The sequence below is a fragment of the Bacillus rossius genome (genome assembly GCF_032445375.1).
Source record: "Bacillus rossius redtenbacheri isolate Brsri chromosome 4 unlocalized genomic scaffold, Brsri_v3 Brsri_v3_scf4_1, whole genome shotgun sequence".
Classification (NCBI taxonomy): domain Eukaryota; kingdom Metazoa; phylum Arthropoda; class Insecta; order Phasmatodea; family Bacillidae; genus Bacillus; species Bacillus rossius.
In genome coordinates this window covers 7,704,591-7,730,700 of record NW_026962010.1, presented here as the reverse complement: position 1 = coordinate 7,730,700, position 26,110 = coordinate 7,704,591, and the positions used below count along the sequence as shown (strand labels likewise).

Genomic DNA, 26,110 nt, shown 5'->3' with positions numbered 1-26,110 from the left:
AGGAGGGTGTAACCCGAACTAGAAGTCCGGGGAGAAAACAAAACATCCTGGATAATAATGATGCTATTTTTCTGAATTTTTCGCTGTATCTCCAAGGCTCGGAAGGAATATTGTAGGTTCAAAAGCATGTGCACACTGCATCATCGGAGTATTCAAATCTTATTGTTAAGCTCTAAATAATGAGCTGTGATGAGATGTGTAATAGAGTATTATAAGTCATTCAATTCCATAGTTCAATTAATTAATGTTTTGTTAAATATCAAGTTGTTAAAGTTTAATGCAATAAATTGAAGAATTTTAAACAAATATAAATCATCACGGTTAATCCTAACTGTAATTATTGTCAAAGGTATGAGAAAATGTTATTCTTCTGTGTTCATTTGTTTAACTTTTATTTGCTCCACGCTAAACCTCTTAAATATCTTGAAATGTTGTCTCTTGTCACACTTTTCTGATGACTTTTTCTGAAGCATTTTAAGTTTACATAGATACCGTGATATTAATCTCTCTGCCATGCTTATAAAAAATGTGATTTGCAGTTGATTTTTTATCAGTATGTTAATCTGTAGGCATACACCGAGATCTTCAATATGTTTTAATGATAATCAAATTAATTAAATCAATTTTATACAATAATAAGCCGGTTATAATAGCAGGTCAATATGTGTATTAAATATTCTAAGTTCATTACAATGTCTAAAAAGGGAGGATAGTATTATTTTACATAAGGAACAAATAAAAGATTTTGTTAGAAGTTAAAATAGGCCTATTGAAAACGACATTCAGAAACTGTCAAATTTCTGTCAGCAAGAATATTTTTCTCTTAGTTTTTAATATTATAAATGTACATTTTTCCATAAAATATAAAAATTAAATTTAAGGGTGTTACTTTTAAACGACACAGTGTGTACAGTCATAGAAAATCTAAACTTTAGCACATGTAAGTAAGTAAACAACTTGTTTTAATATTTGTTAGGTTTAATTATGTAGATATTTTCTGACAAATCATCTTCGAAAACTGTGATTATCAAATCATGGTCAGACAGTCCTTATATAATAAAGAAAGTACAATATGTAAATTTTTTTGCATACACCAATCAAAAACGTTTTGTACTACCTGGATTTTGGTGAAAGTTTGTGACCAAACGTGTACTGTGAACTGTGTGTAAAAGTAAGTACACATTAATTATACCAAAAACACACTTTACTCAACAAACCTAACCAAAACAAAGCTATAATTAGGAAAGAGTATATAATAGTCCTGCATGATAGCAGAGTAGTGAAATAGGTTTGAGATGTGAAAGTAATATAAAAGGAAACAAAAAATCTAAATAATAAATATTTAGTTAAGTAAAAAATATATATTTCGTTAGTTTGTTAAACAGTTAGAAGAACTACAATTTTCTCGAACCACAATACATGTTAACTAAGAAGACATTGCTGCACACGGTAGGTCATCAGTAATGGATGTTGTGGCCAGACCTCTGGCCAAAATACGGTTTTGCCTTTCAAACCTGTTTTTCATATATAAAAAAAGGTTTATCTTTGTTTGATTATTTTAAATATCTTTTTTTAAATATCTAAATGTTATATTTAATTTTTACTTTAGTTTATTTAATTAGTAGTGTTTTATCCCAGCCTATTTAATAATTTCTCGTTGTTTTAAATTCCATTGTATCGCTGGGGAGTTGCGGGTAATAGCAAGTGTCAGTTGGCTGCCCTGTGCTGCGAAGTGACGAGACAGTCGAGGCGAGACCTCGTGGTAGCGCCTCGCGCGCGGGCGTCAAATGGGCCCGCGACTGTTGGAGTGTACAGGCCATGCCCGGGCGCGGTGCCGAACTTTTCAAGAGACTGAATTTCACACAAAGGGCTTTGAGCACGTTTGTTCGGCTTTCAGGGACAGGCAACACATTTAATAAAGGCACGAAGAAATTTAAATGCCTTGTTTGAGATTAGCTACGACTGTTTCTGCTGCAGCGACGAGAGAAATTGTGAGTACAGATGGTGTTGGTTTGGATAACCTAGAAATGTTTTGTTACGTGACTTTGTGGTGGGCCAGAATCTCCGCTACCGTACTGCGTGTACCTCAGCGGGCGAATATATACTTGGTTTTGAAGATATAATTTCTTCAAGTTTATATTTCACGAAGTAAACTATTGATTTAAACATGAAATATTCGCGCACGCCCCCAGAGCTTTGTATAGAACTTTGCTAGATGAACTTTTTTTATTAATTTTGAATTGGTGTATTTTGTTAAAAGTAATTTTTGTAAATTATATCTTTGAATATTAATGCAGTCATATATTTTGATATCTATTAGTAACTGCCGGCAGTTTAGGAATAATCATTTTATAAGATGTTTATAAAAATATTGTTACGTAATTTAATTTGGTTGATAAAAATCAATTTTTAAATAAACAATCTTTTCTAATATTTCCGTGTTATACCTTTTTGCGTTTATTCTAGTAACTAATGTCTGCGGGTTATAACGAAATATTTTGGACTCTATATTTTAATTCACGTTTGTATGAAAACCAAGCCTTTCGTAAAATATTGCGTCAAATAAAATAGATTTATTATGATTAACAAAATAGTTTTAGATTCCATAACATTCCCACTTCAACGCCGTAATGTATTGGCTCTGCCTTTTAAGGATATACTTTTTACATAATTTTTTTCTTAACACTCGGGCTGGGTTCATGCGCGAACTTTTTGTATTATGTTGGAGTTTGTTTTATATTCTACTGCAATAAAACCAGTCGGGTGTTGAGTTTGTGTCACCTACAGGTGCAGGGGGTAGGCACTTCAAGCTGCGCCACTCTGCTGGGTGTCGAATTGGGCATTACATTTTGGTCGTATTTTTTATAACAATGGCTACGAGTTGAATTTTTGATTTACAAAGAGAGGATATACTAGTTAATCAAGGAAATGCCTAAGCTTAATGAAGCCAATGTAAATCTTATTTTTAAATTTAGTCGAGAGGTAGACAAAATTGCGAACAGAATTTTTTTGCAAATTATATTGAATTGATGAGGTACATTGTAGGAAATTGTGAGGGAGTGGCTTGAAGTATTGTATTGTGGGGAATACAAGAGCATGTAAATTCGGGAAGAAGTAGCTAAAGGAGATTTTGTAGCATACTTTATTCCCCAAGAGAGTAAATAAAATTTGGTTAAGTATTGGATGTATAGATTCCAGAATGATACCGCAAGTGTTTGTGAATTTGTAGAAAATATTATTACCTGTGCGAAGGTGTTGGGAGATGATTATACTAAGGATGTTTTTACATGCTTTATATTAGCTTCACCTGTATGTTTGTTTGTCTGTCCGTCTGTAACTCTTTCGACTAAGAGTGAGTGGCTCATCACTGTAAAATGTCCCACCAAGTTCATCAAGTTCGTTAGTCTTCAGCTTTCGTATTCAGCGATCGTGGGTTCTACTCCCGGCCACGCCGGGAAAAAAAATGTTTTTTTTTTCTGGTAAATTCTAAGATTATATCCATACATCTAACTGTAAATGATTCGGAGAGACTTTACCATTTCTTTGTGACGTTGCAACTCCAAATAGTTATCTCAGATGGTAATAGGTAGTGTCGGTAACTCTATTCCCTATGATAATTATACATAAATATAGTTTAAAAAACTAAAAAAAACATGCTTTTAAAGAATATCAAACTAAAAAGTTAAAAATAAATATAGTTTAAAAAACTAAAGAAACATGCTTTTAAAGATTATCAAACTAAAAAGTTAAAAATAATTTTAAAATTTAATTTATGACAATAGTATATAAGCAATACTAGTATAAATGAGAAAAAAGCATGGGGCGCTTAATATACAAAAAATATGGCACAAAGCGCCTCAAGTTTTTTTTTCTCATTTATACTAGTATTGCTTATATACTATTGTCATAAATTAAATTTTAAAATTATTTTTAACTTTTTAGTTTGATAATCTTTAAAAGCATGTTTCTTTAGTTTTTTAAACTATATTTATTTTATTAATTATTTACTTGAGAATATAAGACCTGAGGTTAGGTGGGAATGTGCTTTTATACAAAGGCCAGGTAACATCGATGAAGTTACGGGTTAGGCAGTTCAGGTAGATAACATTTGTTATATAAGTCACGAATTTTGTGGAAAAAGGGGAAATGTTTACAGGAAGTGGAAAGAGAAATTTTGGGGAGCGAAAAAAAAGTGTGAGTCAGAAGGGGAAACTAAGGATGTGAATGCACAAAATATTGAGGGTTTGAATAGGGTAGGTGAAAGTAAAAGGAAATTATTTGTTTGTACTTTTTGTGAGAAAAAAGGACATTTGGAGGATTTTTGTTTTGCGAAAAGAAAAGTAGGTAAGAGTGAAATTAGGAGAGTGAGTAGGGATAAAGAAAGCATGTTGCTTTTCTTGTGAGATGCAGGGACATTACTGGGGTGATTGCAGTAAATCACAGAATAGAGAAAGTATTTGTGGATATTGTGGTAAAGTGGGGCATGTTGCCCATCGATGTCATTTGACATAACGGCTCGGTCTCCAACAAGTGATGCTATTATTACTTCAAATTAAAAAAAATACAGTTTCGAATAAGTTTATTATTTTTTATTTACTTTATTGAATTCTCAGTCTGGTAAATGTCACAATGGCCGAGCGCTTAAAGGCATATGTTTTCCAACCTAGAGGTCAGAGCTGCGATTGTTCGAATCACAGCGCTATCAATGTATTTTGCATAAAAATTTGATTTTAATATGTCCATAAGAACCATAACAGCTCTGGTAGGTAATGAAACATCGACTTTATGTGATGAGACAGAGCGATGCTATGCTCTCTAGGCACAAACAGCAGAAACAAAGATGGCGGCCTCCAGCAGACCATAAAAATCCAAGATGTCGGACGTGTCATCCAAGATGGCTATCTCCAGCAGACGAATATAAGATGGCGGACATGATGTTAGAATATAAAAAAGTTGATGTGAAATCAAATCCAAGATGGTGGACATGTTATTATAATTCAATATGTCGACCATAGCGAAAATTGCAATGTTCTTTAATCCAATATAGCGGTCGTAACGAAAAGTGCAACGATGACTTCATACACATACAAGTTGGAGTGCGTAACGAAAAGATCTGCATTAGTGAGCGGACATCGAATTAGAGATGGCGGATCCAAGATGGCCGCCAAGGTCAATGACATCCAAGATGGCCGCCGTGACATCAGAACAATTGGTCACATTGACCCCATCCAAAATACGCCTGAATCCTGTCTTTGGAGGAACTATTTTACACTACTCCAGTCAATACAATTAAATGTTGCATTATTAGAAAAATTTATTATTGATATTGCGTTACATATTTCACAAAAAAAAAACTTTCAAATCGTGAAGGGTTATATAGTGTTTACGGCAAATTATTGTAAAGGCAAAAGTAAGCATGCTGTTATTTTATCGTGGAATAATACTGCGTTGTGCTTATATTGTGAAGGGAAAAAGGCATACAATACTTAGTGAAAAAAGCATAAGAATTCATGCTGGGGTTATAAGATAACTGTTATTGTTATAATATAAGTAGGTTTTATAACGGTAAAAATGTATTTTAAGTTGGTAATACATTTCGGTTAATTAGGCACATCTTTCTTTTGAATTTTGTAATATATATTCTAGTAAAATATAGAAATTTCTCTTATCTTTTAATTCTGCACAACTATCCAAATATACATCATTCTTAATTATATCCTCGTTTTTATAAAATTCTTAGCCAGATAAATATTTTTTTAAAGAATTAATTGCTAAAATGATATTCATTCAGTACGTAATTATAGATTTAAATATCATGTAATAAATAGAGAAAAAAAAATTTAGAAGGTTATTTACAGAATGTCCCATTACTCAACGTCATGCCGACAACAGATGATTGGCCAATAATTTACGGTTCTAAATTAAAAGATCGGTAAGTGTCCTAGTTTTTGAGTTATACACATTTTTTCCTAAGTTTTTTAATATCCACCCTTTACCTAATCATAAGACGCTTTGACTTAATTTTTTTCTATTGAATCATTAATAACTCTACTATTTATAACAAAAAAAAACATTCTTTACTTTAAGAAAAATAACTATATGGGAAACTTATGCGGCAAACAATTAAACGGATAAGTTTGATTCGTCATGCTGTAAAACATTTATTTACTAGTTTACTAAGTTATTTTAAAAGGTTGCTTTTTAAAGTAAATAACTAGCTAAGTTAGCAAAGTAATTATTTTTACAGTGTTAACAGTCAAAGTTACAGGAAAAAAAATTCTTGCCACTTTGGTCGTGCAAAAATATTTGTTCCCCAAAGTATGTAATAGTACGTTTGATTTTATTTTGAATTTTTACCAATAGTAAGTTATATATGACTGTGTAGCAAACAATCTCAGTTACACTATCTAGTAATTCGGATCAGGGAACAAAGACGTTTGGGAAAATGCCTAGTACCCACTCTAAAACCAAAACAGTAATTTACTGGCCAATCAACGGATCTTGGCTTGACGTTGAGTTATGGCATATCCAAATATTTGAAGTTTTGAAAGCAAGGAATAATTTAACAGTTTATAATATACAGACATATCCAGTATAGGTATATGAATAAATTTTAAAAAACACATAAATTTGAGAAAATATTTGATATTATTAAACAATTTATTAAAACAGACGGAAAGTTATGGGTATTATTGTTAGCAAGAACTCGGTCACATTGGTTCCGGTCGTAAGGCACCAGCGACGTCGCTAGCCAAGATGTCTGCGGCTTGCAGGACCGCCGCTGCTATCACCGGCATCGCACCAACACTGACATGCCTCCAGGCCCGAACCTCGGCATCTTTCTAGTTCACACATTTTCGGGATTAAAGTTCCAACTCTGGAATTTTCGGTTTTGAAAAAAAAAAAATTGTATGAAACATACCTCATTGAACGAAAGAATTCCCAACGAAATGCACTCAAATTGCCATCTTGTTTTAACAGCTTATTTTAGTCGCGTTTTCGCCGGCTTACAGAGAAGTTGTGAGTTGTGAGAGTTGTGATGTGAGAGTTGAGAGTGGTGAGAGTTGTGATGTGAGTGAAGGTGTCTACAGTAATGCGCTTTGCATCGCGTTAAGTATCTTCATTTATTAATTTTTTAGTTGGATAGCATAAATTACCTAAAATAATGATTATGTACTAAATTTCGAAGTAATTTTATTATTGTAACAATTATTTTTTCATTTCACTTTACTTTTTTGTTTTAGTGCAAATTATGCAAACCGAACCCACCATTGAAAGCAAAAGTATTTAACTCTTTCAGGCCGAAGTAGTTGAAAGAATGAAAATACTGTCTCCAAATGAATCATACACAGAATCGAATTTTTCAAAATCGTCAAAATTAAAATGAATTTTTTTGAAGCTTCAAGCCAATGGGGCTACAAGCGGGCACAAGCTTGCAAGTATCATCCCGCTTGAAAGCTCTCGCTCTCGGCGGCTACACGTGCAATCAAGAACCAGACTGGGGGACCAACATTGCTATTGCTTAGATCGCATTCTCACAATTCGCAAAAAAAATGATTAAACATATTGAATAGTTGACTATAAGAAATGTGGATTTGACTGATTCTTATTTTAACATATGACAATTTTTTTTTGTTACTATGTACCTTGTTATGTAGAATTGCCGACTAAAATTTATAGCGATGTTAATTTTTTGTTTATGTGTAATTGGTTTAGTTTATTACGTATATATATATATATTATTGTTAGTTTCTTTGAATTTAAAATGATCTCGTTTATTTTTGTGGAAAAAACTGTTGTGATTATGTGAATTTAGGTCAGATTACTCATAAATGACTATTGTGTGAGAACATAAAATTACTTTGATAGTAAAATTACCATGTAAAAACCTATTTTTACACTATTTTTGTATGTTTTTATTTGCCTTCCCAAATCCCGGGATAAAGCCAGGATAATGCCGAGATAATGCCGGGATGATGCCGGGATAATGCCGGGATAATGCCGGGATGATGCCAGGATGATGCCGGGATGATGCCGGGATAATGCCAGGATAATGCCGGGATAATGCCGGGATAATGCCAGGATGATGCCGGGATAATGCCAGGATAATGCCGGGATGATGCCGGGATGATGCCGGGATGATGCCGGGATGATGCCGGGATGATGCCGGGATGATGCCGGAATAATGCCGGGATAATGCCGGGATAATGCCAGGATGATGCCGGGATAATGCCAGGATAATGCCTGGATTGAATGAACTGTTCCTCGTGGTCCTTTCGCCACAGTCTCTGCACTGTAGGTGATGTGTGTCGTGCGTGGTCTCTGGAGTACCGAGAGTACCGAGAGTACCGAGTGCACCGAGTGTACCGAGTGCACCGAGTGTACCGAGTGCACCGAGTGTACCGAGTGTACCGAGTGTACCGAGTGTACCGAGAGTACCGAGTGTACCGAGAGTACCGAGTGTACCGAGTGTACCGAGTGTACCGAGAGTACCGAGTGCACCGAGTGTACCGAGTGTACCGAGTGTACCGAGTGTACCGAGAGTACCGAGTGTACCGAGTGTGCATGGCAGCGTGTTCACCTCTCGTCTCGTGGATTCCGTTCATATCTTTTAAACCTAATTACTGCATTTTGAATACTACAGCGGATTTAAAATATACTATTAATTGTTATTTGTTTTGCTATGTTGGCTTAGTTCCCTTCATGCAAGATAGGATTATGGCATAACTTTAAATAAAAATACAAACAAATCATATACACGCAATTGAAAAGAGTACACGCATAAAATCTATTTACTTTATATCCTCTATTCTGTGATATATTATTCACTGACAAGAATGATGTAACCAAATTTTGATAAAGGGTTTAAAATATTGAGATTAATGTTTTTTAAATATTAATTTTAGTTTTAGTAATAAATATAATGTATATAATATCTAATACGCGTACATATGTACCGACTGAGGGGATATACATTCTATTACAATTATAGTGTGAGACCATCCCAGGATGTGATGCTTGACCTTTATGAATATGAAATTAAGTACTCGTCGTGAAAAGCAAGATGTTTAAAAGTAAAATCAATATGCGAGGCGCTATTAAAAAAAAATAAGTTTTCGTTTGTCCTAGGTCACAAAGCCAATGCTTCTATAAATTGATAATTACCTTTTATCAGGTCTAAACCAGACTCGATGCTATTGTCGTCTTACATTCTCATGCAATCGTAAACAAACATACACTTTAGTAGCGTGTTCGTTCCGCAATGTACAGCTGTTTATAGATCCGCGCAGAGCACTTACTGGGATTCAGTTAGGTTCCGGCTGTGTCCCAACCAGGCAGTGTTATTCGCTGCCTTGTCTGAGCCTCTTGGAATACCGCCCTTAAAGCCCTGGCACACTGTCAAACATTTGTCTCCAACTATAGTCGACAACAGATTTGGGCGTAAAATAGCTTCCAATTTTCTCTAGCAAATAAATTTGGCCAGATTATCTCAAATATGTTTGAAATCAAGACACACTATCAATTTTTTTTGGTCTGAGCTATCTCAAATTTTAAAATTTTAATCTCATTTGGAAATTAAATAACGCATCAAAGTGATACATAGATTTTTCAACCTTTTTTAGCTACTTGTGCTTTCAAAATTGTTTAATCGTGTATGATTTTAACTCATAATAATATTCACTGAGTAGTAAAAAAAAGTTAAGCTTTTTTAAGGTAATATAAAAAAATTACAATTTAAATTATTTCTCACGCGACATTTATATGAAATTTATTTTAGTGATTTCACTGTTATTACCTGTGTTTTACCCGTGTGTTTGTTTAGACGGTTTTGACGGAACGGATGCCATGATGACATGCAGGTATCGGTGATCCCCCAGGTTGACAGTGTGGCCCGACCAGCGAGCAGGCAGATGACCAGTTCCCCTCCCCTGCTGCACCGTGTAGGAACCGGTTAGGGCTGCGGTCCCGCACCCCTGCGCCCTCTGTCAGCTGATGGAGATAACAACCAGCCCCCGAGACCTGCGCTGATACGCCGCGCGCAACTCCCAAAACATGCACAATCCTCTCAATGTGTTCAAAGCTGTATTTAAGTACAGAGGTAAAATCAATCATGCCTACCACCTTGTGCATCAATCCGTAAGGTGCACGAATCTCCCGATGTCAGACTCGAATTCCTGAAGTGTTTCTATTTACACCTCACCCATGTGTTGTTAGCCAAACATTAGGTCAAATACAGAATATCCCTTGTCAGGAACTGGTATGGTCTGAAGCAGCTTGATGGGAGATCCTCGTAGCTTTCTCTTCCGCACTCCACCCATTTCCTTCTGCAGCTGCCTCGAACTGTCGCCTGCACACTGCGCACAGGACTGACTATCGACGGCATGTGCCCATGTTGGTAGCTCCTGCCACCTAGACTTCCCTCGAAACACTCTTTCAGCTTGCAGCTTATGTAGCATCCGACGGCACACCAGGGTTACAACTTCCACACACTGTTCGGTTGCCTGTTCAAGTTGAATTGGCTACTGCTCTTGTCGGGCAAGATGCTTATCTTCTTGTGCAAAATACTGCTTCAAACTCTGCATTGTTCCTTCAAACTGAATGCTGGTTTCATCAGTAATTTCTTCGTTCAACAGCCACTAGATAACTACGCGTGTCTTCTTGCGCACTCTTTTCATATTATCTTCGACATTTTTCATTTCGTTAATTTCACTCTTCACGAAATTTTTCACCTCCTCTTAGCTGTTCCTTACTTGAGTCTTGATTTCATCTTTGCCTATCAGTATTTTATTAATGTCATTGACTGTCAATTTTTTTTGATACTATTATTTCGGCCAATAAAGCCATTATCTGCTAATGTTATTAAGTTCATTGGTCGTCATATTCCTCGTCAACACGCACGACAACATAAGTCACATATGTACAATTATCTACAGTAAAATTTTGGCTGTGACCTAGACTAAACCTCTATTTAAAACTAACAATAAGTGTATTACACTGTGCCGGCGGCCGGGGTACAGGTCCAATGAGGACTGCGCTAGTCTCAGCAGCAGCCAGCACCGCGCGCCGGGCGTGCTAATTGCGCGGGCTCGTGCTAACACGCGGCGTCTCAGCGCTGGCCTGTTTCTGCTCCGTCACCTGCGCCCAGGGGCCTCTGCTCGCACACTGCAGTCTACCATCGAGCACCTCTTACAGTTACACAGCAATTACTCGTGTCTGACGTGATCACGTCTTATAAGTCGATGAACGCCGGCTGCACGCACGAAAAATTGTCACGTTCCGCCTGAGCCGAGCGTGCAAGAACCGGCCGACCACCGTGCGAGAAAATCTTCTATACCTAATATCAAACAGGTAAATGCCTGCTTTTTAACTAATTGTTCCTGATTATATTTAAAACAAATTATTTAAATTAAATTTGCAAAAAAAACTGTAAATAATATTTGAAAATTAAAAAAATTAGCAATTTTTCATCAATGTTTTTCTTATGATGTTATCACGTAAAATTATCGTCCGTAAACCGACTTTACAGACAACCCCCTTTTATTCTATTAGAAATACGAGCAGGTCAACCCTTGACTTTTCTTTGGAGTAAGTTCTCGTCACTGAGTAACTACTTTTCAACCACATGTAATCGAGGCATCTGCTAAAAAAAAAATTAATAAAAAAAAAGATTCTCATTTTTGTTCACTTTACATTGTGAATAGATATCGTTATAAAGATTTTTTTTAATTATCATGTAATTATTGTTAAGCAAACACGAAAACAAAATAAAACAAAGCTAAGAATTACATTCCTTGCATGTTCAATGAAAAGCATGTACTTGTGTACAATCCTCTCAAATAGTTTTGTGCATTCTCACACTGAGTGTAAATATATACAGTTATGGTTTCTATATGTTTATTAAAATGTTTTCTTAAATGCTCCTAATAAATTTTGGCATTTCTAACTTTTACCTATGTCGAAATCACTTATACTTTATATTATATGGAACTTGAAACTAACCTTAATAAGTTTAATTACATGTAGCATACACTTAGCTATTAAACAACCTTTTTACCTATAAAAAAAATTTCATTTAGTTTGCTGTATTAGAAAGCTAGTGAGATGTAGATTATTATTTCTTTCAGTATAACATATGATTGCGTAAATGAACGACCGTAAATTTGTATTATAAGTAAATTTTCTGTGTGGGTAAGCATATGTTTTTTTAATGATGATGTGATTTCTAACTACTTCTTAAGGTTGCTTACTCAATCTCAACACCCGGCTGGTTCCACAAGAAATTAAATACAAACAATCTCCAAAAAAATGCAAAATATTTATGCACGAACCTGGCAAAAGTGTTAAGCTAAATAAAAAAAAATGAAACAGCAGAAACTTATCAACGTGCTGTGTCTAACTGGGTATTTTGTGAAATCAAAGTCAACTTTCGTTACCAAGATTTAACATATTTATTTTACTAAATAATTCCTTCAAAAAAGTCATAAAAATGTATATGCTGCAAATATAATATGGCTATAAAAAACCAAATTACAAAAATTATTTATAATTATAATTAATTACAAAATAATATAAAAACATATAAATATTTATCAATATTAATAAAAAATAAACACATCTATACAAAATTTAAAACTAAACTACCGGCAATTGGAAAATTACTAAACTACTAGATGTAATCAATAAAACATAACAATTTTTAAAAAATTCTCATAAAAAGTTATACATTCTAGATTATAATTATTATAAAGATATAACACAACGTCCTACTCAAATTTGGGGAGTGCGTGAACCAATTAGAAAAACGTATTTAAAATTTCATTTTAAACTTCCTTTTAAACTTCGATGTCAGTTTTAAAGATTCCAAGACCAGTCATCCCTACCGCGACCGCAACATATTATAACAATCGTATAACTTATGCTTACTTCTGAAGCTTGCAATATGCGTCACTAAATATACTTAATAATTGCAAAAGGCATAATTAAAAACACCAATCATATTATGAAGTTGCTACAGTTCGCACAAGAACAAACAAAAAATATGAACAAACTAATTACAGTTCCCGTTAATGTTAAACGAGGCACTAGTTAGCTATAGCAAAGGAATATAAGTCTTAGTTCCCTAAACCCACTCCAGGGTTTCGTCGAATCCCGAGTCCACAGAACCGCAAACCCGCAGCCATTGACTCGTGAGAGCCACGTGCCCTAGTGTTCCCGGTGTTCCAGTTGGACCGCCTCGCCAGGTCCAGCACTTGCAGCGAAGCGCTCACTGCAGAGATACCAACCGTCGTGAAAACCACCGACTCGTTCGCCACACCCCAGCTTTATAAGTTTAATAATAGCAATAGTAAAATGATAAAACCTAAGCTTTTAAAAACCACCCAAAAAAACTAAAATAAAACATATTAAAATTTTATAATGGTTTTAAAAATCGTAAAAAAAAAATTAAAGGAATACTCAACTAAGCAAATACCAAAAATAAATTATTTGAAACAAAATTTTTAACAACAAAATTGTTTAAAAGAAAAAGACTGCTGCAGTCGTTAAGTGGAACAACGCAAAGGCAGTCGCACACTCCTTAGTATCAAATAAAACCAGTTCCTCGTACTTTCTTGCCCTGTCTTCGAAGGAATTTTAATGTACTCGGCCGACCCAGACATCCTACTGTTTAAAATTTATTTTATATCCGCGAATTGCGATTTTTTTTTTAAATTTATATGCAGAATGTAATTGATTGTGGATTTTGTTACGAAATCGTTTTGAGCATGGCATCTGATTTGAGAGAAAGAAATATAATGATCAGTAAATAGGCCAATCGATTTTCAGCTGTTTACAATTTCCGGATAACTATTTAGATTTTGCGAGGTCATGTATAGTTTATATCGCTTGCTAAGTAATTGGTAGCACGAACGTTTCTCCCCCACTTCGATAGTTTATACTTACTGTATTTTGGGACATTGTTCTTAAAGACTGTCCTAGAGCTATGACTAGGAAAGAGTAAAGAAATATATGTGATGTTACAACCAAAGTGTAATTGAATTATGAGATTTTGTTTGTGTGTGTGTGTGTGTTTTTTTTTTAATTACTTTTAGCATTATGGTGTTTGGAGGCTTAGCAAATTGACTGGTTCTGTTACTGACAAGGAAAAAAAAAACTTTTAAATCCAAGTTTATTGTGAAACTTGGTGCTTAGTGAGAATCATTTTAAGGAGCATTTGTAGACTAAGATACATTTTTATAGGACATTTGAGAGAACAATAGCCAGTCTTTTAGGGAGCAAAAAAAAGCATCCAGGTTAAACATTTTTAAACATTTATGAAAGCTTAAAAATTGATAAACTTTATACGCAACTGCAGAATTGGTTGCGATAATAACGCTAAAGAATTTTTTGTTGAGAAGTACAAATCTTTGTTAATTTTATGTATAATCATAATGTTAAGCGTCGTTGTATTTTTATCGTTGAGATCATGGATGGCCGTTACAAGTTATATTTTTGCAGCAATAATTTGTTTAATGACTCAAAAATATTGGAGCTCATTCTGACGTTATATGGCAGCCTAAAAAAATGTTTTATAATTATTAATTGTTAATATTGTTTCTCATTTAACTGTATTATAGGGTCTAAGTGGATTTAACATGCCGTAAAAAAATTATAAAACTTTTGAGCAAAGCAATTGTTTATATAACTTATATGTTGCTGGAAAAATATATTTTATTCATTACTAGTTAATAACCCGAGGCTTCGCTCGCACAATTTCTGAGTATGCTAAAATCTTACCATTAAAAACCGTTATGTAATTAATTCCAAACATGTTTAATGAATAAATAAAATATTTATTAAATTATGTTTTATATGATTAGAATACTTTTTTATGTTATAAAACTATATTTAAAATTTCACTTTTTAAAAAGTACAACTTCAGCATGTTGTAAGAAACATTTGGTAGATGTTTCATGTCTGTAAATAATACCAAATAACTTACAGTCCACTTGATTAGCTTCAAATCTACGACTTTTTCAATAACAAAATCAACTACATTTCCACCTCTTTTACGTAGAATATAGAAAAATGGTAAATGTAAAAATAATATTAAATCATAATTTTTACCTTATATTCTTACTCAGTTTTTACTTTCATCTTAATTTGCTTGGATAGATTATTTACTACTATAAAAACTGAAGTACCCCCGTTACACTGCCTTTAGGGTCAAATATTGAAAAAAAGGTGAAATAACTCTACATAATAAGTTATATACGTTATTTATGCTAAGTTACTTATATCCAGTTTTGCTATGAAATTTTAATGATAAAACATAACTTAGGCCTACTCCCTTTTCCCACCCTTAAAAGACGAAATCCGTAAAAACTGAATAGAAGTACAATTCGTAACTTTGTGCTTGTTGTTAAGGCTTTATTTATATTATCTTTGAAAGATTTGTGCAATGGGAGTGCATGACTTGATGTAAGTTTTTGGACATACGCCATTGCTAAGAACTTTTTCTGTTGAAGAAAAACTAAAAAATAAAAAATAAATTTAAAAAAAAGTCGCACCTGTGTTTCCGTACCATGTGCGTCTCTGCCTGAGGACGGGAGCAGATAGCAGTTACCGAAACGTCACTTGTTTCTGTTTTGGTAAAACTATTGTGTTCGTTTCGTCTTTTCGTTTTGTCGTGTTTTTGTCTCGTTTCAACCGTTGTGCTGAATTTTTTGGGTTCAATATTTCTGTGTCGTCATCATTTGTGGGTTTTTTTTTCGTTCTCTTAGTACATTTTTCTTTGTTTTTCTTTGTTTTGTTGACCATATTCCTGTTACGGAATATTTTGTGGTGTGTATATCCTGGTTAACAGCAATTTTTTGCTTAATTTAGTGGTTTTTTTTTTTTTTTTTTTAGTTTTTCTTCAACAGAAAAAGTTCTTAGCAATGGCGTATGTCCAAAAACTTACATCTTTATTTCTAACCCTTAGATCTAGTAAATTCGGTATATGCATTTTTCTTTACTCCTAACTCTGCCCTTTTACACCCCTTAGGTGACGAATCTAAGTAAAATAATAATATTTAGTTTATTTATTTTTACTTCATAAAACTTAATCAGTTTCGGAGATACGATTTTTTGAAATAAATAATAACTTACCCCATTACACCGCATTAAAAGACGAACATAAACGCAAAAAAAAAGATACGTAATTTTATATGCAGGTTTTTTTTTTAGTATCCTACTTCTAGTTCTAATTGAATTGGAAGTGTTCCATTTTGTTTTGTTTTAAAAACACATCTACCCTTTTTAACAAACTTAAGAGTTTTAATAAAGCAAAATGGTAGATCAGTGGTTGGTAGTTTTCGTATGTATATTATTAGTACCCATTTTTTTTATTGTTTAAGATTAAATTATAAGTTTAAATCACTTATCTTAAAACCTTTTTCACACATTTTTGCTGGAATTTCGCAAAATGGTAAAATTTTATCTGGTAGTGTTCGTATGTTTATTAGTGGTAGACAAAATATTTTACCGTGCTTAATAATTTAATTCGAAGTTATGATTATTAATCAATATATACTTACTTTTTCCATTTATTACGGGTTGAATTTCGCAAAATATAAACATTGTGATTAGTAGTTTTTGTAGGGTTATTATTGTACCCAAAATCATTTACTAGGCTTAATTAAGTTATAAAATATAAATAATAATCTTAAACACATACTTCTTTTTCACACCTAAGTGTTGAATTTTCCAAAATGTAAAAATTTTGGTTGGTAGTTTTCGTGTGTTTAGTATTGGTACCCAACAGCATTTATTACATGTAAAAAAATTCGGCGATAAAATTATTTATCTTTAAAATATACTTACCCTTTTTCATGATTTAGGGGTTGAATTTCGAAAATACAAAAGTTTTGAGTGGAAGTTTTTGTATGGTCACTAATGGTACCCAAAATAATTTATTACACTTAATTAAATACGAAGATATAATTATTAATAATCTTTAAAACATACTTACCTCTTATTTATCCCTTAGGGATTGAATTTCGAAAGAGAAAAAATTGCTTCGAAGTTTTCGTAGGGTCATTTTTGGTACCGAAAATCATTTATTACGCATAATTATTTTCGGAGATATAATAATTATTTTTTAAAACACACTTGACTTTTCTTCACCCCTTAAGAGTTTGAATTTCGCAAAATATAGAAATGTTTCTCTTAATTTTTCGTATGTTTATTTTTGGTACTCAAAATAATTCATTACGCTTGATTAAATTCAGATATGATAATAATTCGTTTTTTAAATATACTAAGCCCTTTTTCACCCTTTAGCTGATAAATTTCGAAAATACCAAAATTGTGGTTGGTACGCAAATACGGACTTATAATTATTAATCTTAAAATCATACTTGAACTTCTCTTATCGCTTAGGGGTTGAATTTCACAAACTTAAAAAATTGTTGTAATTTTTCGTGTAGTCTTTATTGGTGGCCAAAATCATTCATTACGTCTGATTAAAATCTGAGATATAATTAATTTTTAAAACATACATATTCCTTATCCCCCTTAGGGGTTTAAATTCACCAAAATATAAAAATTGTGATGGGTGGTTACCGAATGTTAATTATTGGTACCCATTATCGTTTCTTAAGCTTGATTAGTTTCCGATATATTTAATTATCTAAAAAACATATTTATCCCTTTTTTACCCCCTTAGGGGTGGGATTCTGTATTTAGACATGGCCTAGTTTATAAATTAGCAAAATAGCTGTCCGTTTAAGAAAACTTCATCAAAATCCGGCCAGTAGTTGTCGATTGATGCTCAAACAAACAGACTAAAAATTTAAAAACTATATTTTTGGGTTCTCAATAATGTTTATAGCCATTTGCAAAAGTTCCAATGTAGGGTAGGGCAGGGTAGGGTAGACTGGCGACACTGTAAGGAACAGGGGGGGAGGGGGGCGTGCCTGTCCGCACGTGTGCCACAGTATTGCGTCAGCCGGCGCGCAGAGTACATCACTAGCTTTCCATGGAGAGTAAGTTTTTTTGTTCCATTTCTTTGATGTGGTTGTTGCTTTATGTATACAGATAGAGTGATAAGTGTTTTTTCTCGTAAAAACTTAAACATTAGTGGTTAAATAGCAGTGATTACTTTGAACGTAGGTTATGCGGTATAGTCGTGGCAATTGGTTTTTTTTTTTTTTTTTTTTTTTTGCGAATGAATGCAATGGGTACGTTTGTGCCATATTTTATGGGTACAGTTGTGAAATAAGTCAACAATTTTTTTTTTCTTTTAGATGCGAAAAATGGATCAAATGCCAAGGAAAATGTCAGCTCTGGTCCCACTTTGAGTGCACAGATGGTAGTCGCCATTACATTTGTCATAACTGTGAAGAGTCTGACTACATCTCAGTAGGTTACTTTTTTAGAAGTAAAAACTTCCTTAGATTTTATTGATTTTGTTTTTGTTGTTGCATGTTCACTTACACAAATGTTTATTTAAGCTGATATACAGCTGATTAGAATATTAGTTAATTATTGGCTTATTAATATGAAGACTTAATAATTAAAGATGCTATAGAGCTTTATTAGTTATAAGTGATACAAATGTTACTTTGTTTCCTGTATTTTACCACAAAATGAATGCATGATATTTATTACGTGCCTTATAGGTGATTTTAGACCATTTATGTGTATTTGAATCTTAAGGTGACATTAAGTTTAGTAACCTATTGGCTGATTAATATGAAGACTTTTAATAATTAAAGATGCTATAAAGCCTTATTAGTTATGTTTGTGATGCAAATGTTTATTTGTTGCCGACGTATTTTATCACAAAATGATTGTATGACATTTATTACGTGCAATAAAGTTGATTAAAGACCATTGATGTGTATTTATGAACCTGCCACTTTCGACCCCAGGCACTGTCACAACTGTCCTTGGGATGGCTCCTATAAGTTAACATTTGCACTTATAGTCAAATTTGTAGTTTTCATACGTAGACAAAACACTATAAAACACACGTTGCTTCCAGCTAGCTGGAATACTTAAGAATTTATGGGCGATCAAATGAAAATTGGCACAACCGTACCCAGTCTCCCCTACAGACTTTTTGCCTCGAGCAGTTTTATTATTAGTATAGATTTTTGCGATGTAATTCATTTCGCTTATTTAAACGGTGCTACGTTAGGATATTTAATACATCATTTAGTTGCTTTGATTTTTTTGTTAGCTTATCAATTTATTTATCATTTTAATAATCCTGAATTGGCGCCGTACTTAGTGGTTCACCCATGTTTATGAATGGTGTAGAGCCCAACAGTGAAATATCTGTAATTGTGCGCTCTTTGAGTCCGACTGGTATATGTGGTCACCTACACAGAGAGAATACTGCCTATTAGGAAGCATATGGCTCCGGCATTTCAGCATCAGTGAGATATGCGCTAGAGTGTCACAACACATGCGTTCTAGGGGTCAAGACCCATACATGATACCGTGAATCACTATTGGTTGGAAAGAAAATAGGATAAATTTAAGTTGTCCAATGATAACAAACTAAGAAGAAAAATATAGTTTGCAATATTGGTAACAGTGAAAGTCTAAATTGCGTAGCGAAGATAAAATACCTACGAATGATAGTGTGTGAGTTTTAAGGAGTAACAGGCGATTTGCCTAACGGCAGTTGGCCTAAACATGAATTCGTTACGGCGATTTGCCTAAAGTCATTTCGCCTAAAGGCGTTTTGCCTAATGACGATTTGCCTAACGGCGTTTTTGCCTAACGGCGATTTGCCTAATGGCGTTTTTCCTAACGGAGTTCTGCCTGACGGCGATTTGCCTAACGGCGCGGCGTGGCGTTTAGCCTAACGGCGATTTGCCTAACGGCGTTTTGTCTAAAATATTACTATGATGACAAAACCTCGTTTTGCCTAACGGCGAATTGCCTAACGGCATTTTGCTAGTGGCGATTTGCCTAACAGCATTTTGCCTAACCTAACCTAATCTAACCTAAGCTAACCTAACCTAACGGCGTTTTGCCTATCAGCGGTTTGCCTAACGGTGATTTTCCTAACGGCGTTTTGCCTAACGGCGATTTGCCTATTGGCGATTTGCCTAACGGCGTTTTGCCTAACGGCGTTTTGCCTAACTCCTATTTGGCCAACGGCATTTTACCTAACAACGATTTGCCTAACGTCTTTTTGCCTAAACGGCGTTTTGCCTAAAATTAGGCAAAACGCCTTTAGGCAAAACGACACATGCCCGTTTTAAGCGATAGTAGCAGTTGGGGTACAAGTAGGTATTTATAAGCATTTACACGGTAATAATTTATTAGAAATGTGTGGTAATAAGTGTAGCAGCCACGAGAGAAATCAAGGTCGTGTTTATTTATAATGAATTAATTTAATGGTACAGTGTAGAGGAATAAAATGTGTGGTTGTGATTGTAGTGGAGACCAAAAAGCCATAGTTCATGTTTCGCTGTATTGAATGAATTATATGAAGTTTGGACGGGGAAGATTCACATGTTTGGTTTACACAAGATATGATTACAGAGGAAATTAAATCATAATAGGAAGTATATTTTCAACATCGTATACTATATTACAACAGGTTGGCTTAAGTATTATTTACGTTAAAAGAGAAGTTTAAATCAAAGAAAAAAATTAAAGATTAAATAATACCAACGCGGTATCGCTAATATATATTCAATTAGGTGGGACTGTAGTATATAATACAATATCATGGTAAATATGTATTCGGTAACGAGTTCTATACAAGAATAGGTAGGTGTATAGTGTATATTACGATAACCGAGACATTAAAATTAAATAGACAATAAATAATTTAATAATAAAATTGGTATCGCCAATATCATGGTCAATATCATGGTAAATATGTCTTCGGTAACGAGTTCTATACAAGAATAGGTAGGGATATAGTCTATATTATGATAACCGAGGCATTAAAATTAAATAGACAATAAATAATTTAATAATAAAATTGGTATCGCCAAATAACTAAACCGGACGGGATTAGATTGATACAATACCATGGGAACTATCTCTTAGGTATCGGGTTATATACTTAGATAAGAATACCTGTTGTGTATAATACATTACCAGAACGTTAGTTTAATCATTGAATATATATAATGTATATATATATATTCAATGGTTTAATAAAGATTTGTTTTGTACAAAATCTCCATATTCCCATGCTTGTCCCGTAAGAAAGTAGTAATGGTACATAATGTTAGCGCCGCATGTTATGGTAGCGGGATCTAGACTACTCCCTCGACTGGTATATGTGGTTTCCCACACAGAGAACACCTACAATTAGGATGCAAACAGCTCCATCAGCCTAGACTAAGCGATACACATGCTAATCAAGTTGCGACACAAACTTGTTTTAAAATGCTTTCACTAATTCCCTTTAAGTGGTTGTGTTTCAAAAAGAAGTGTCTTAGATACCTATAAGGAATGCCTATAAATCTTTGATTTACTTAAATAAATACTTACAAGGTTGGTGCCCTTTCAATGAATTTGTTTCAATACTTCTTTCCTAGCGGGTCTTTGCCGATGAAGCGAGGCTTTACTAGTTGTCGGTCTGTAACACTATTTCCACTACAATGCTACCAGCTACCAGGGGGCACATACACTGCCGGCACTTACACTGCTGCTACTACAGTAGTACCTGGTACCAGTCGGCTCTTACACTGCTGCCACTACAGTAGTACCTGGTACCAGCCGGCACTAACACTGCTGCTACTACAGTAGTACCTGGTACCAGCAGGCACTTACACTGCCACTACAATAGTACTTGGTACCAGCTGGCACTTACACAGCAGCCACTACAGTAGTACCAGGTAACAGCCGGCACTAACACTGCTGCTACTACAGTAGTACCTGGTACCAGCAGGCACTTACGCTGCCGCTACAGTAGTACCTGGTACCAGCCCGCACTAACACTGCTGCTACTACAGTAGTACCTGGTACCAGCCGGCACTAACACTGCTGCCACTACAGTAGTACCAGGTAACAGCCGGCACTTACACAGCAGCCACTACAGTAGTACCAGGTAACAGCCGGCACTAACACTGCTGCTACTACAGTAGTACCTAGTACCAGCCGGCACTAACACTGCTGCTACTACAATAGTACCTGGTACCAGCCGGCAATAACACTACTGCTACTAAAGTAGTACCTGGTACCAGAAGGCACACTGCTGCTACTACAGTAGTACCTGGTACCAGCCGGCACTAACACTGCTGCTACTACAGTAGTACCTGGTACCAGCCGGCACTAACTCTGCTGCTACCACAGTAGTACCTGGTACCAGCCGGCACTAACACTGCTGCTACTACAATAGTACCTGGTACCAGCCGGCACTAACACTGCTGCTGCTACTACAGTAGTACCTGGTACCAGCCGGCACTAACACTGCTGCTACTACAGTAGTACCTGGTACCAGCAGGCACTAACACTGCTGCTACTACAATAGTACCTGGTACCAGCCGGCACTAACACTGCTGCTACTACAATAGTACCTGGTACTAGCCGGCACTAACACTGCTGCTGCTACTACAGTAGTACCTGGTACCAGCCGGCACTAACACTGCTGCTACTACAATAGTACCAGGTAACAGCCGGCACTAACACTGCTGCTACTACAGTAGTACCTGGTACCAGCCGGCACTAACACTGCTGCTGCTACTACAGTAGTACCTGGTACCAGCAGGCACTAACACTGCTGCTACTACAATAGTACCTGGTACCAGCCGGCACTAACACTGCTGCTACTACAATAGTACCAGGTAACAGCCGGCACTAACACTGCTGCTACTACAGTAGTACCTGGTACCAGCCGGCACTAACACTGCTGCTACTACAATAGTACCTGGTACCAGCCGGCAATAACACTACTGCTACTAAAGTAGTACCTGGTACCAGAAGGCACACTGCTGCTACTACAGTAGTACCTGGTACCAGCCGGCACTAACACTGCTGCTACTACAGTAGTACCTGGTACCAGCCGGCACTAACACTGCTGCTACTACAATAGTACCTGGTACCAGCCGGCACTAACACTGCTGCTGCTACTACAGTAGTACCTGGTACCAGCCGGCACTAACACTGCTGCTACTACAGTAGTACCTGGTACCAGCAGGCACTAACACTGCTGCTACTACAATAGTACCTGGTACCAGCCGGCACTAACACTGCTGCTGCTACTACAGTAGTACCTGGTACCAGCCGGCACTAACACTGCTGCTACTACAGTAGTACCTGGTACCAGCAGGCACTAACACTGCTGCTACTACAATAGTACCTGGTACCAGCCGGCACTAACACTGCTGCTGCTACTACAGTAGTACCTGGTACCAGCCGGCACTAACACTGCTGCTACTACAGTAGTACCTGGTACCAGCAGGCACTAACACTGCTGCTACTACAATAGTACCTGGTACCAGCCGGCACGAACACTGCTGCTACTACAGTAGTACCTGGTACCAGCAGGCACTAACACTGCTGCTACTACAATAGTACCTGGTACCAGCCGGCACTAACACTGCTGCTGCTACTACAGTAGTACCTGGTACCAGCCGGCACTAACACTGCTGCCACTACAGTAGTACCTGGTACCAGCCGGCACTAACACTGCTGCTACTACAGTAGTACCTGGTACCAGCAGGCACTAACACTGCTGCTACTACAATAGTACCTGGTACCAGCCGGCACTAACACTGCTGCTGCTACTACAGTAGTACCTGGTACCAGCCGGCACTAACACTGCTGCCACTACAGTAGTACCAGGTAACAGCCGGCACTAACACTGCTGCTACTACAGTAGTACCTGGTACCAGCCGGCACTAACACTGCTGCTACTACAGTAGTACCTGGTACCAGCCGGCACGAACACTGCTGCTACTACAATAGTACCTGGTACCAGCCGGCAATAACACTACTGCTACTAAAGTAGTACCTGGTACCAGCCGGCACTAACACTGCTGCTGCTACTACAGTAGTACCTGGTACCAGCCGGCACTAACACTGCTGCCACTACAGTAGTACCTGGTACCAGCCGGCACTAACACTGCTGCTACTACAGTAGTACCTGGTACCAGCAGGCACTAACACTGCTGCTACTACAATAGTACCTGGTACCAGCCGGCACTAACACTGCTGCTACTACAATAGTACCTGGTACCAGCCGGCACTAACACTGCTGCTACTACAGTAGTACCTGGTACCAGCAGGCACTAACACTGCTGCTACTACAATAGTACCTGGTACCAGCCAGCACTAACACTGCTGCTGCTACTACAGTAGTACCTGGTACCAGCCGGCACTAACACTGCTGCCACTACAGTAGTACCAGGTAACAGCCGGCACTAACACTGCTGCTACTACAGTAGTACCTGGTACCAGCCGGCACGAACACTGCTGCTACTACAATAGTACCTGGTACCAGCCGGCAATAACACTACTGCTACTAAAGTAGTACCTGGTACCAGCCGGCAATAACACTACTGCTACTAAAGTAGTACCTGGTACCAGCCGGCACTAACACTGCTGCTGCTACTACAGTAGTACCTGGTACCAGCCGGCACTAACACTGCTGCCACTACAGTAGTACCTGGTACCAGCCGGCACTAACACTGCTGCTACTACAGTAGTACCTGGTACCAGCAGGCACTAACACTGCTGCTACTACAATAGTACCTGGTACCAGCCGGCACTAACACTGCTGCTACTACAATAGTACCTGGTACCAGCCGGCACTAACACTGCTGCTACTACAGTAGTACCTGGTACCAGCAGGCACTAACACTGCTGCTACTACAATAGTACCTGGTACCAGCCAGCACTAACACTGCTGCTGCTACTACAGTAGTACCTGGTACCAGCCGGCACTAACACTGCTGCCACTACAGTAGTACCAGGTAACAGCCGGCACTAACACTGCTGCTACTACAGTAGTACCTGGTACCAGCCGGCACGAACACTGCTGCTACTACAATAGTACCTGGTACCAGCCGGCAATAACACTACTGCTACTAAAGTAGTACCTGGTACCAGCCGGCAATAACACTACTGCTACTAAAGTAGTACCTGGTACCAGCCGGCACTAACACTGCTGCTACTACAGTAGTGCCTGGTACCAGCAGGCACTAACACTGCTGCTACTACAGTAGTACCTGGTACCAGCAGGCACTAACACTTCTGCTACTACAGTAGTACCAGGTACCAGCCGGCACTTACACTGGTAACCTACACACACGGCTTGGGACGCATGTTTACAGCTGTGATCCCGGAGTACCACCCTGTACTAAAGGTTAAGCCGGCCACGTGTACTGCAGGGGAAGAGGGGCAGAGTAACGGCGCGAGGCGGTACTCACTGTAGTCGACGCCGTCCGAGCTGTCCTCGGCGGTGCCGTTGACTGTTCCGTCCGGCAGGATCTGCAGGTGGCGGTTCTTCACGTACAGCTGTATCCTGCGCGCGGTGCCTGTGATGTGCGACAGGTTGGTGCTGCGCTCGCTCCGCGGCGTGCCGTCGTCCTCGAGCTGCGAGTCTGGCACGACGAGGCCTCCCGCGAGCACCACGCACACCGCGCACACCGCGCACACCGCCAGCACACTCGCGCACCGCAGCTCCGCCATCATGCACACGCTCCCCCGCACCGCCACATTCCGCTCTGCTCGCCACGCGCAGCTGTGTCCGCGAGCCACTGGCGCTGTACTGGCGGGCTGCTAGTTGCGGGACGCGCCGCCCGCTTGCCCGCGGCGCTGCGGTCGGCCGCTAGTTGCGCCGCGCGCCGCCAGGTCGCTCCGTCGCCGCTCCGTGGTTCTCACGTGCCAGCCAGTGGAACTGAGCACCTGTTCATTGATTGGCTAGCGTTTCATACGGATAATAATCTGTTGAGTTTTAAGGGAACGTTTATGCACATAATTTATAACAGAAATATAGAGTACGAGCTCAAAACCGGCGGCTCTGCTCGGGCAATTACAGAGAATTGTGAAAATATTACGTTTAAAGAAACACTTTTTTTCTAAATAAACGTACCGTAATTATTTACGTTACCATTTATTTTAAGATTCTGACATCCAGCTATGAATTTTTTTCATGATAAATCATAAC

General features: G+C 37.2%; 1 protein-coding gene across 1 annotated transcript in view; it reads right to left on the bottom strand.

Moving 5' to 3' along the window:
• LOC134541543 (fibroblast growth factor 9-like) overlaps positions 1-25,692 on the bottom strand; it is a 373,094-nt gene extending 347,402 nt beyond the window's left edge. Inside the window, exon 1 of the mRNA XM_063385057.1 lies at positions 25,371-25,692. Coding sequence (XP_063241127.1) covers positions 25,371-25,635 — 265 coding nt within the window. The 5' untranslated portion in view covers positions 25,636-25,692. The remainder of the gene's footprint in view (positions 1-25,370) is intronic.
• Between the last annotated feature and the right edge of the window lie 418 nt (positions 25,693-26,110).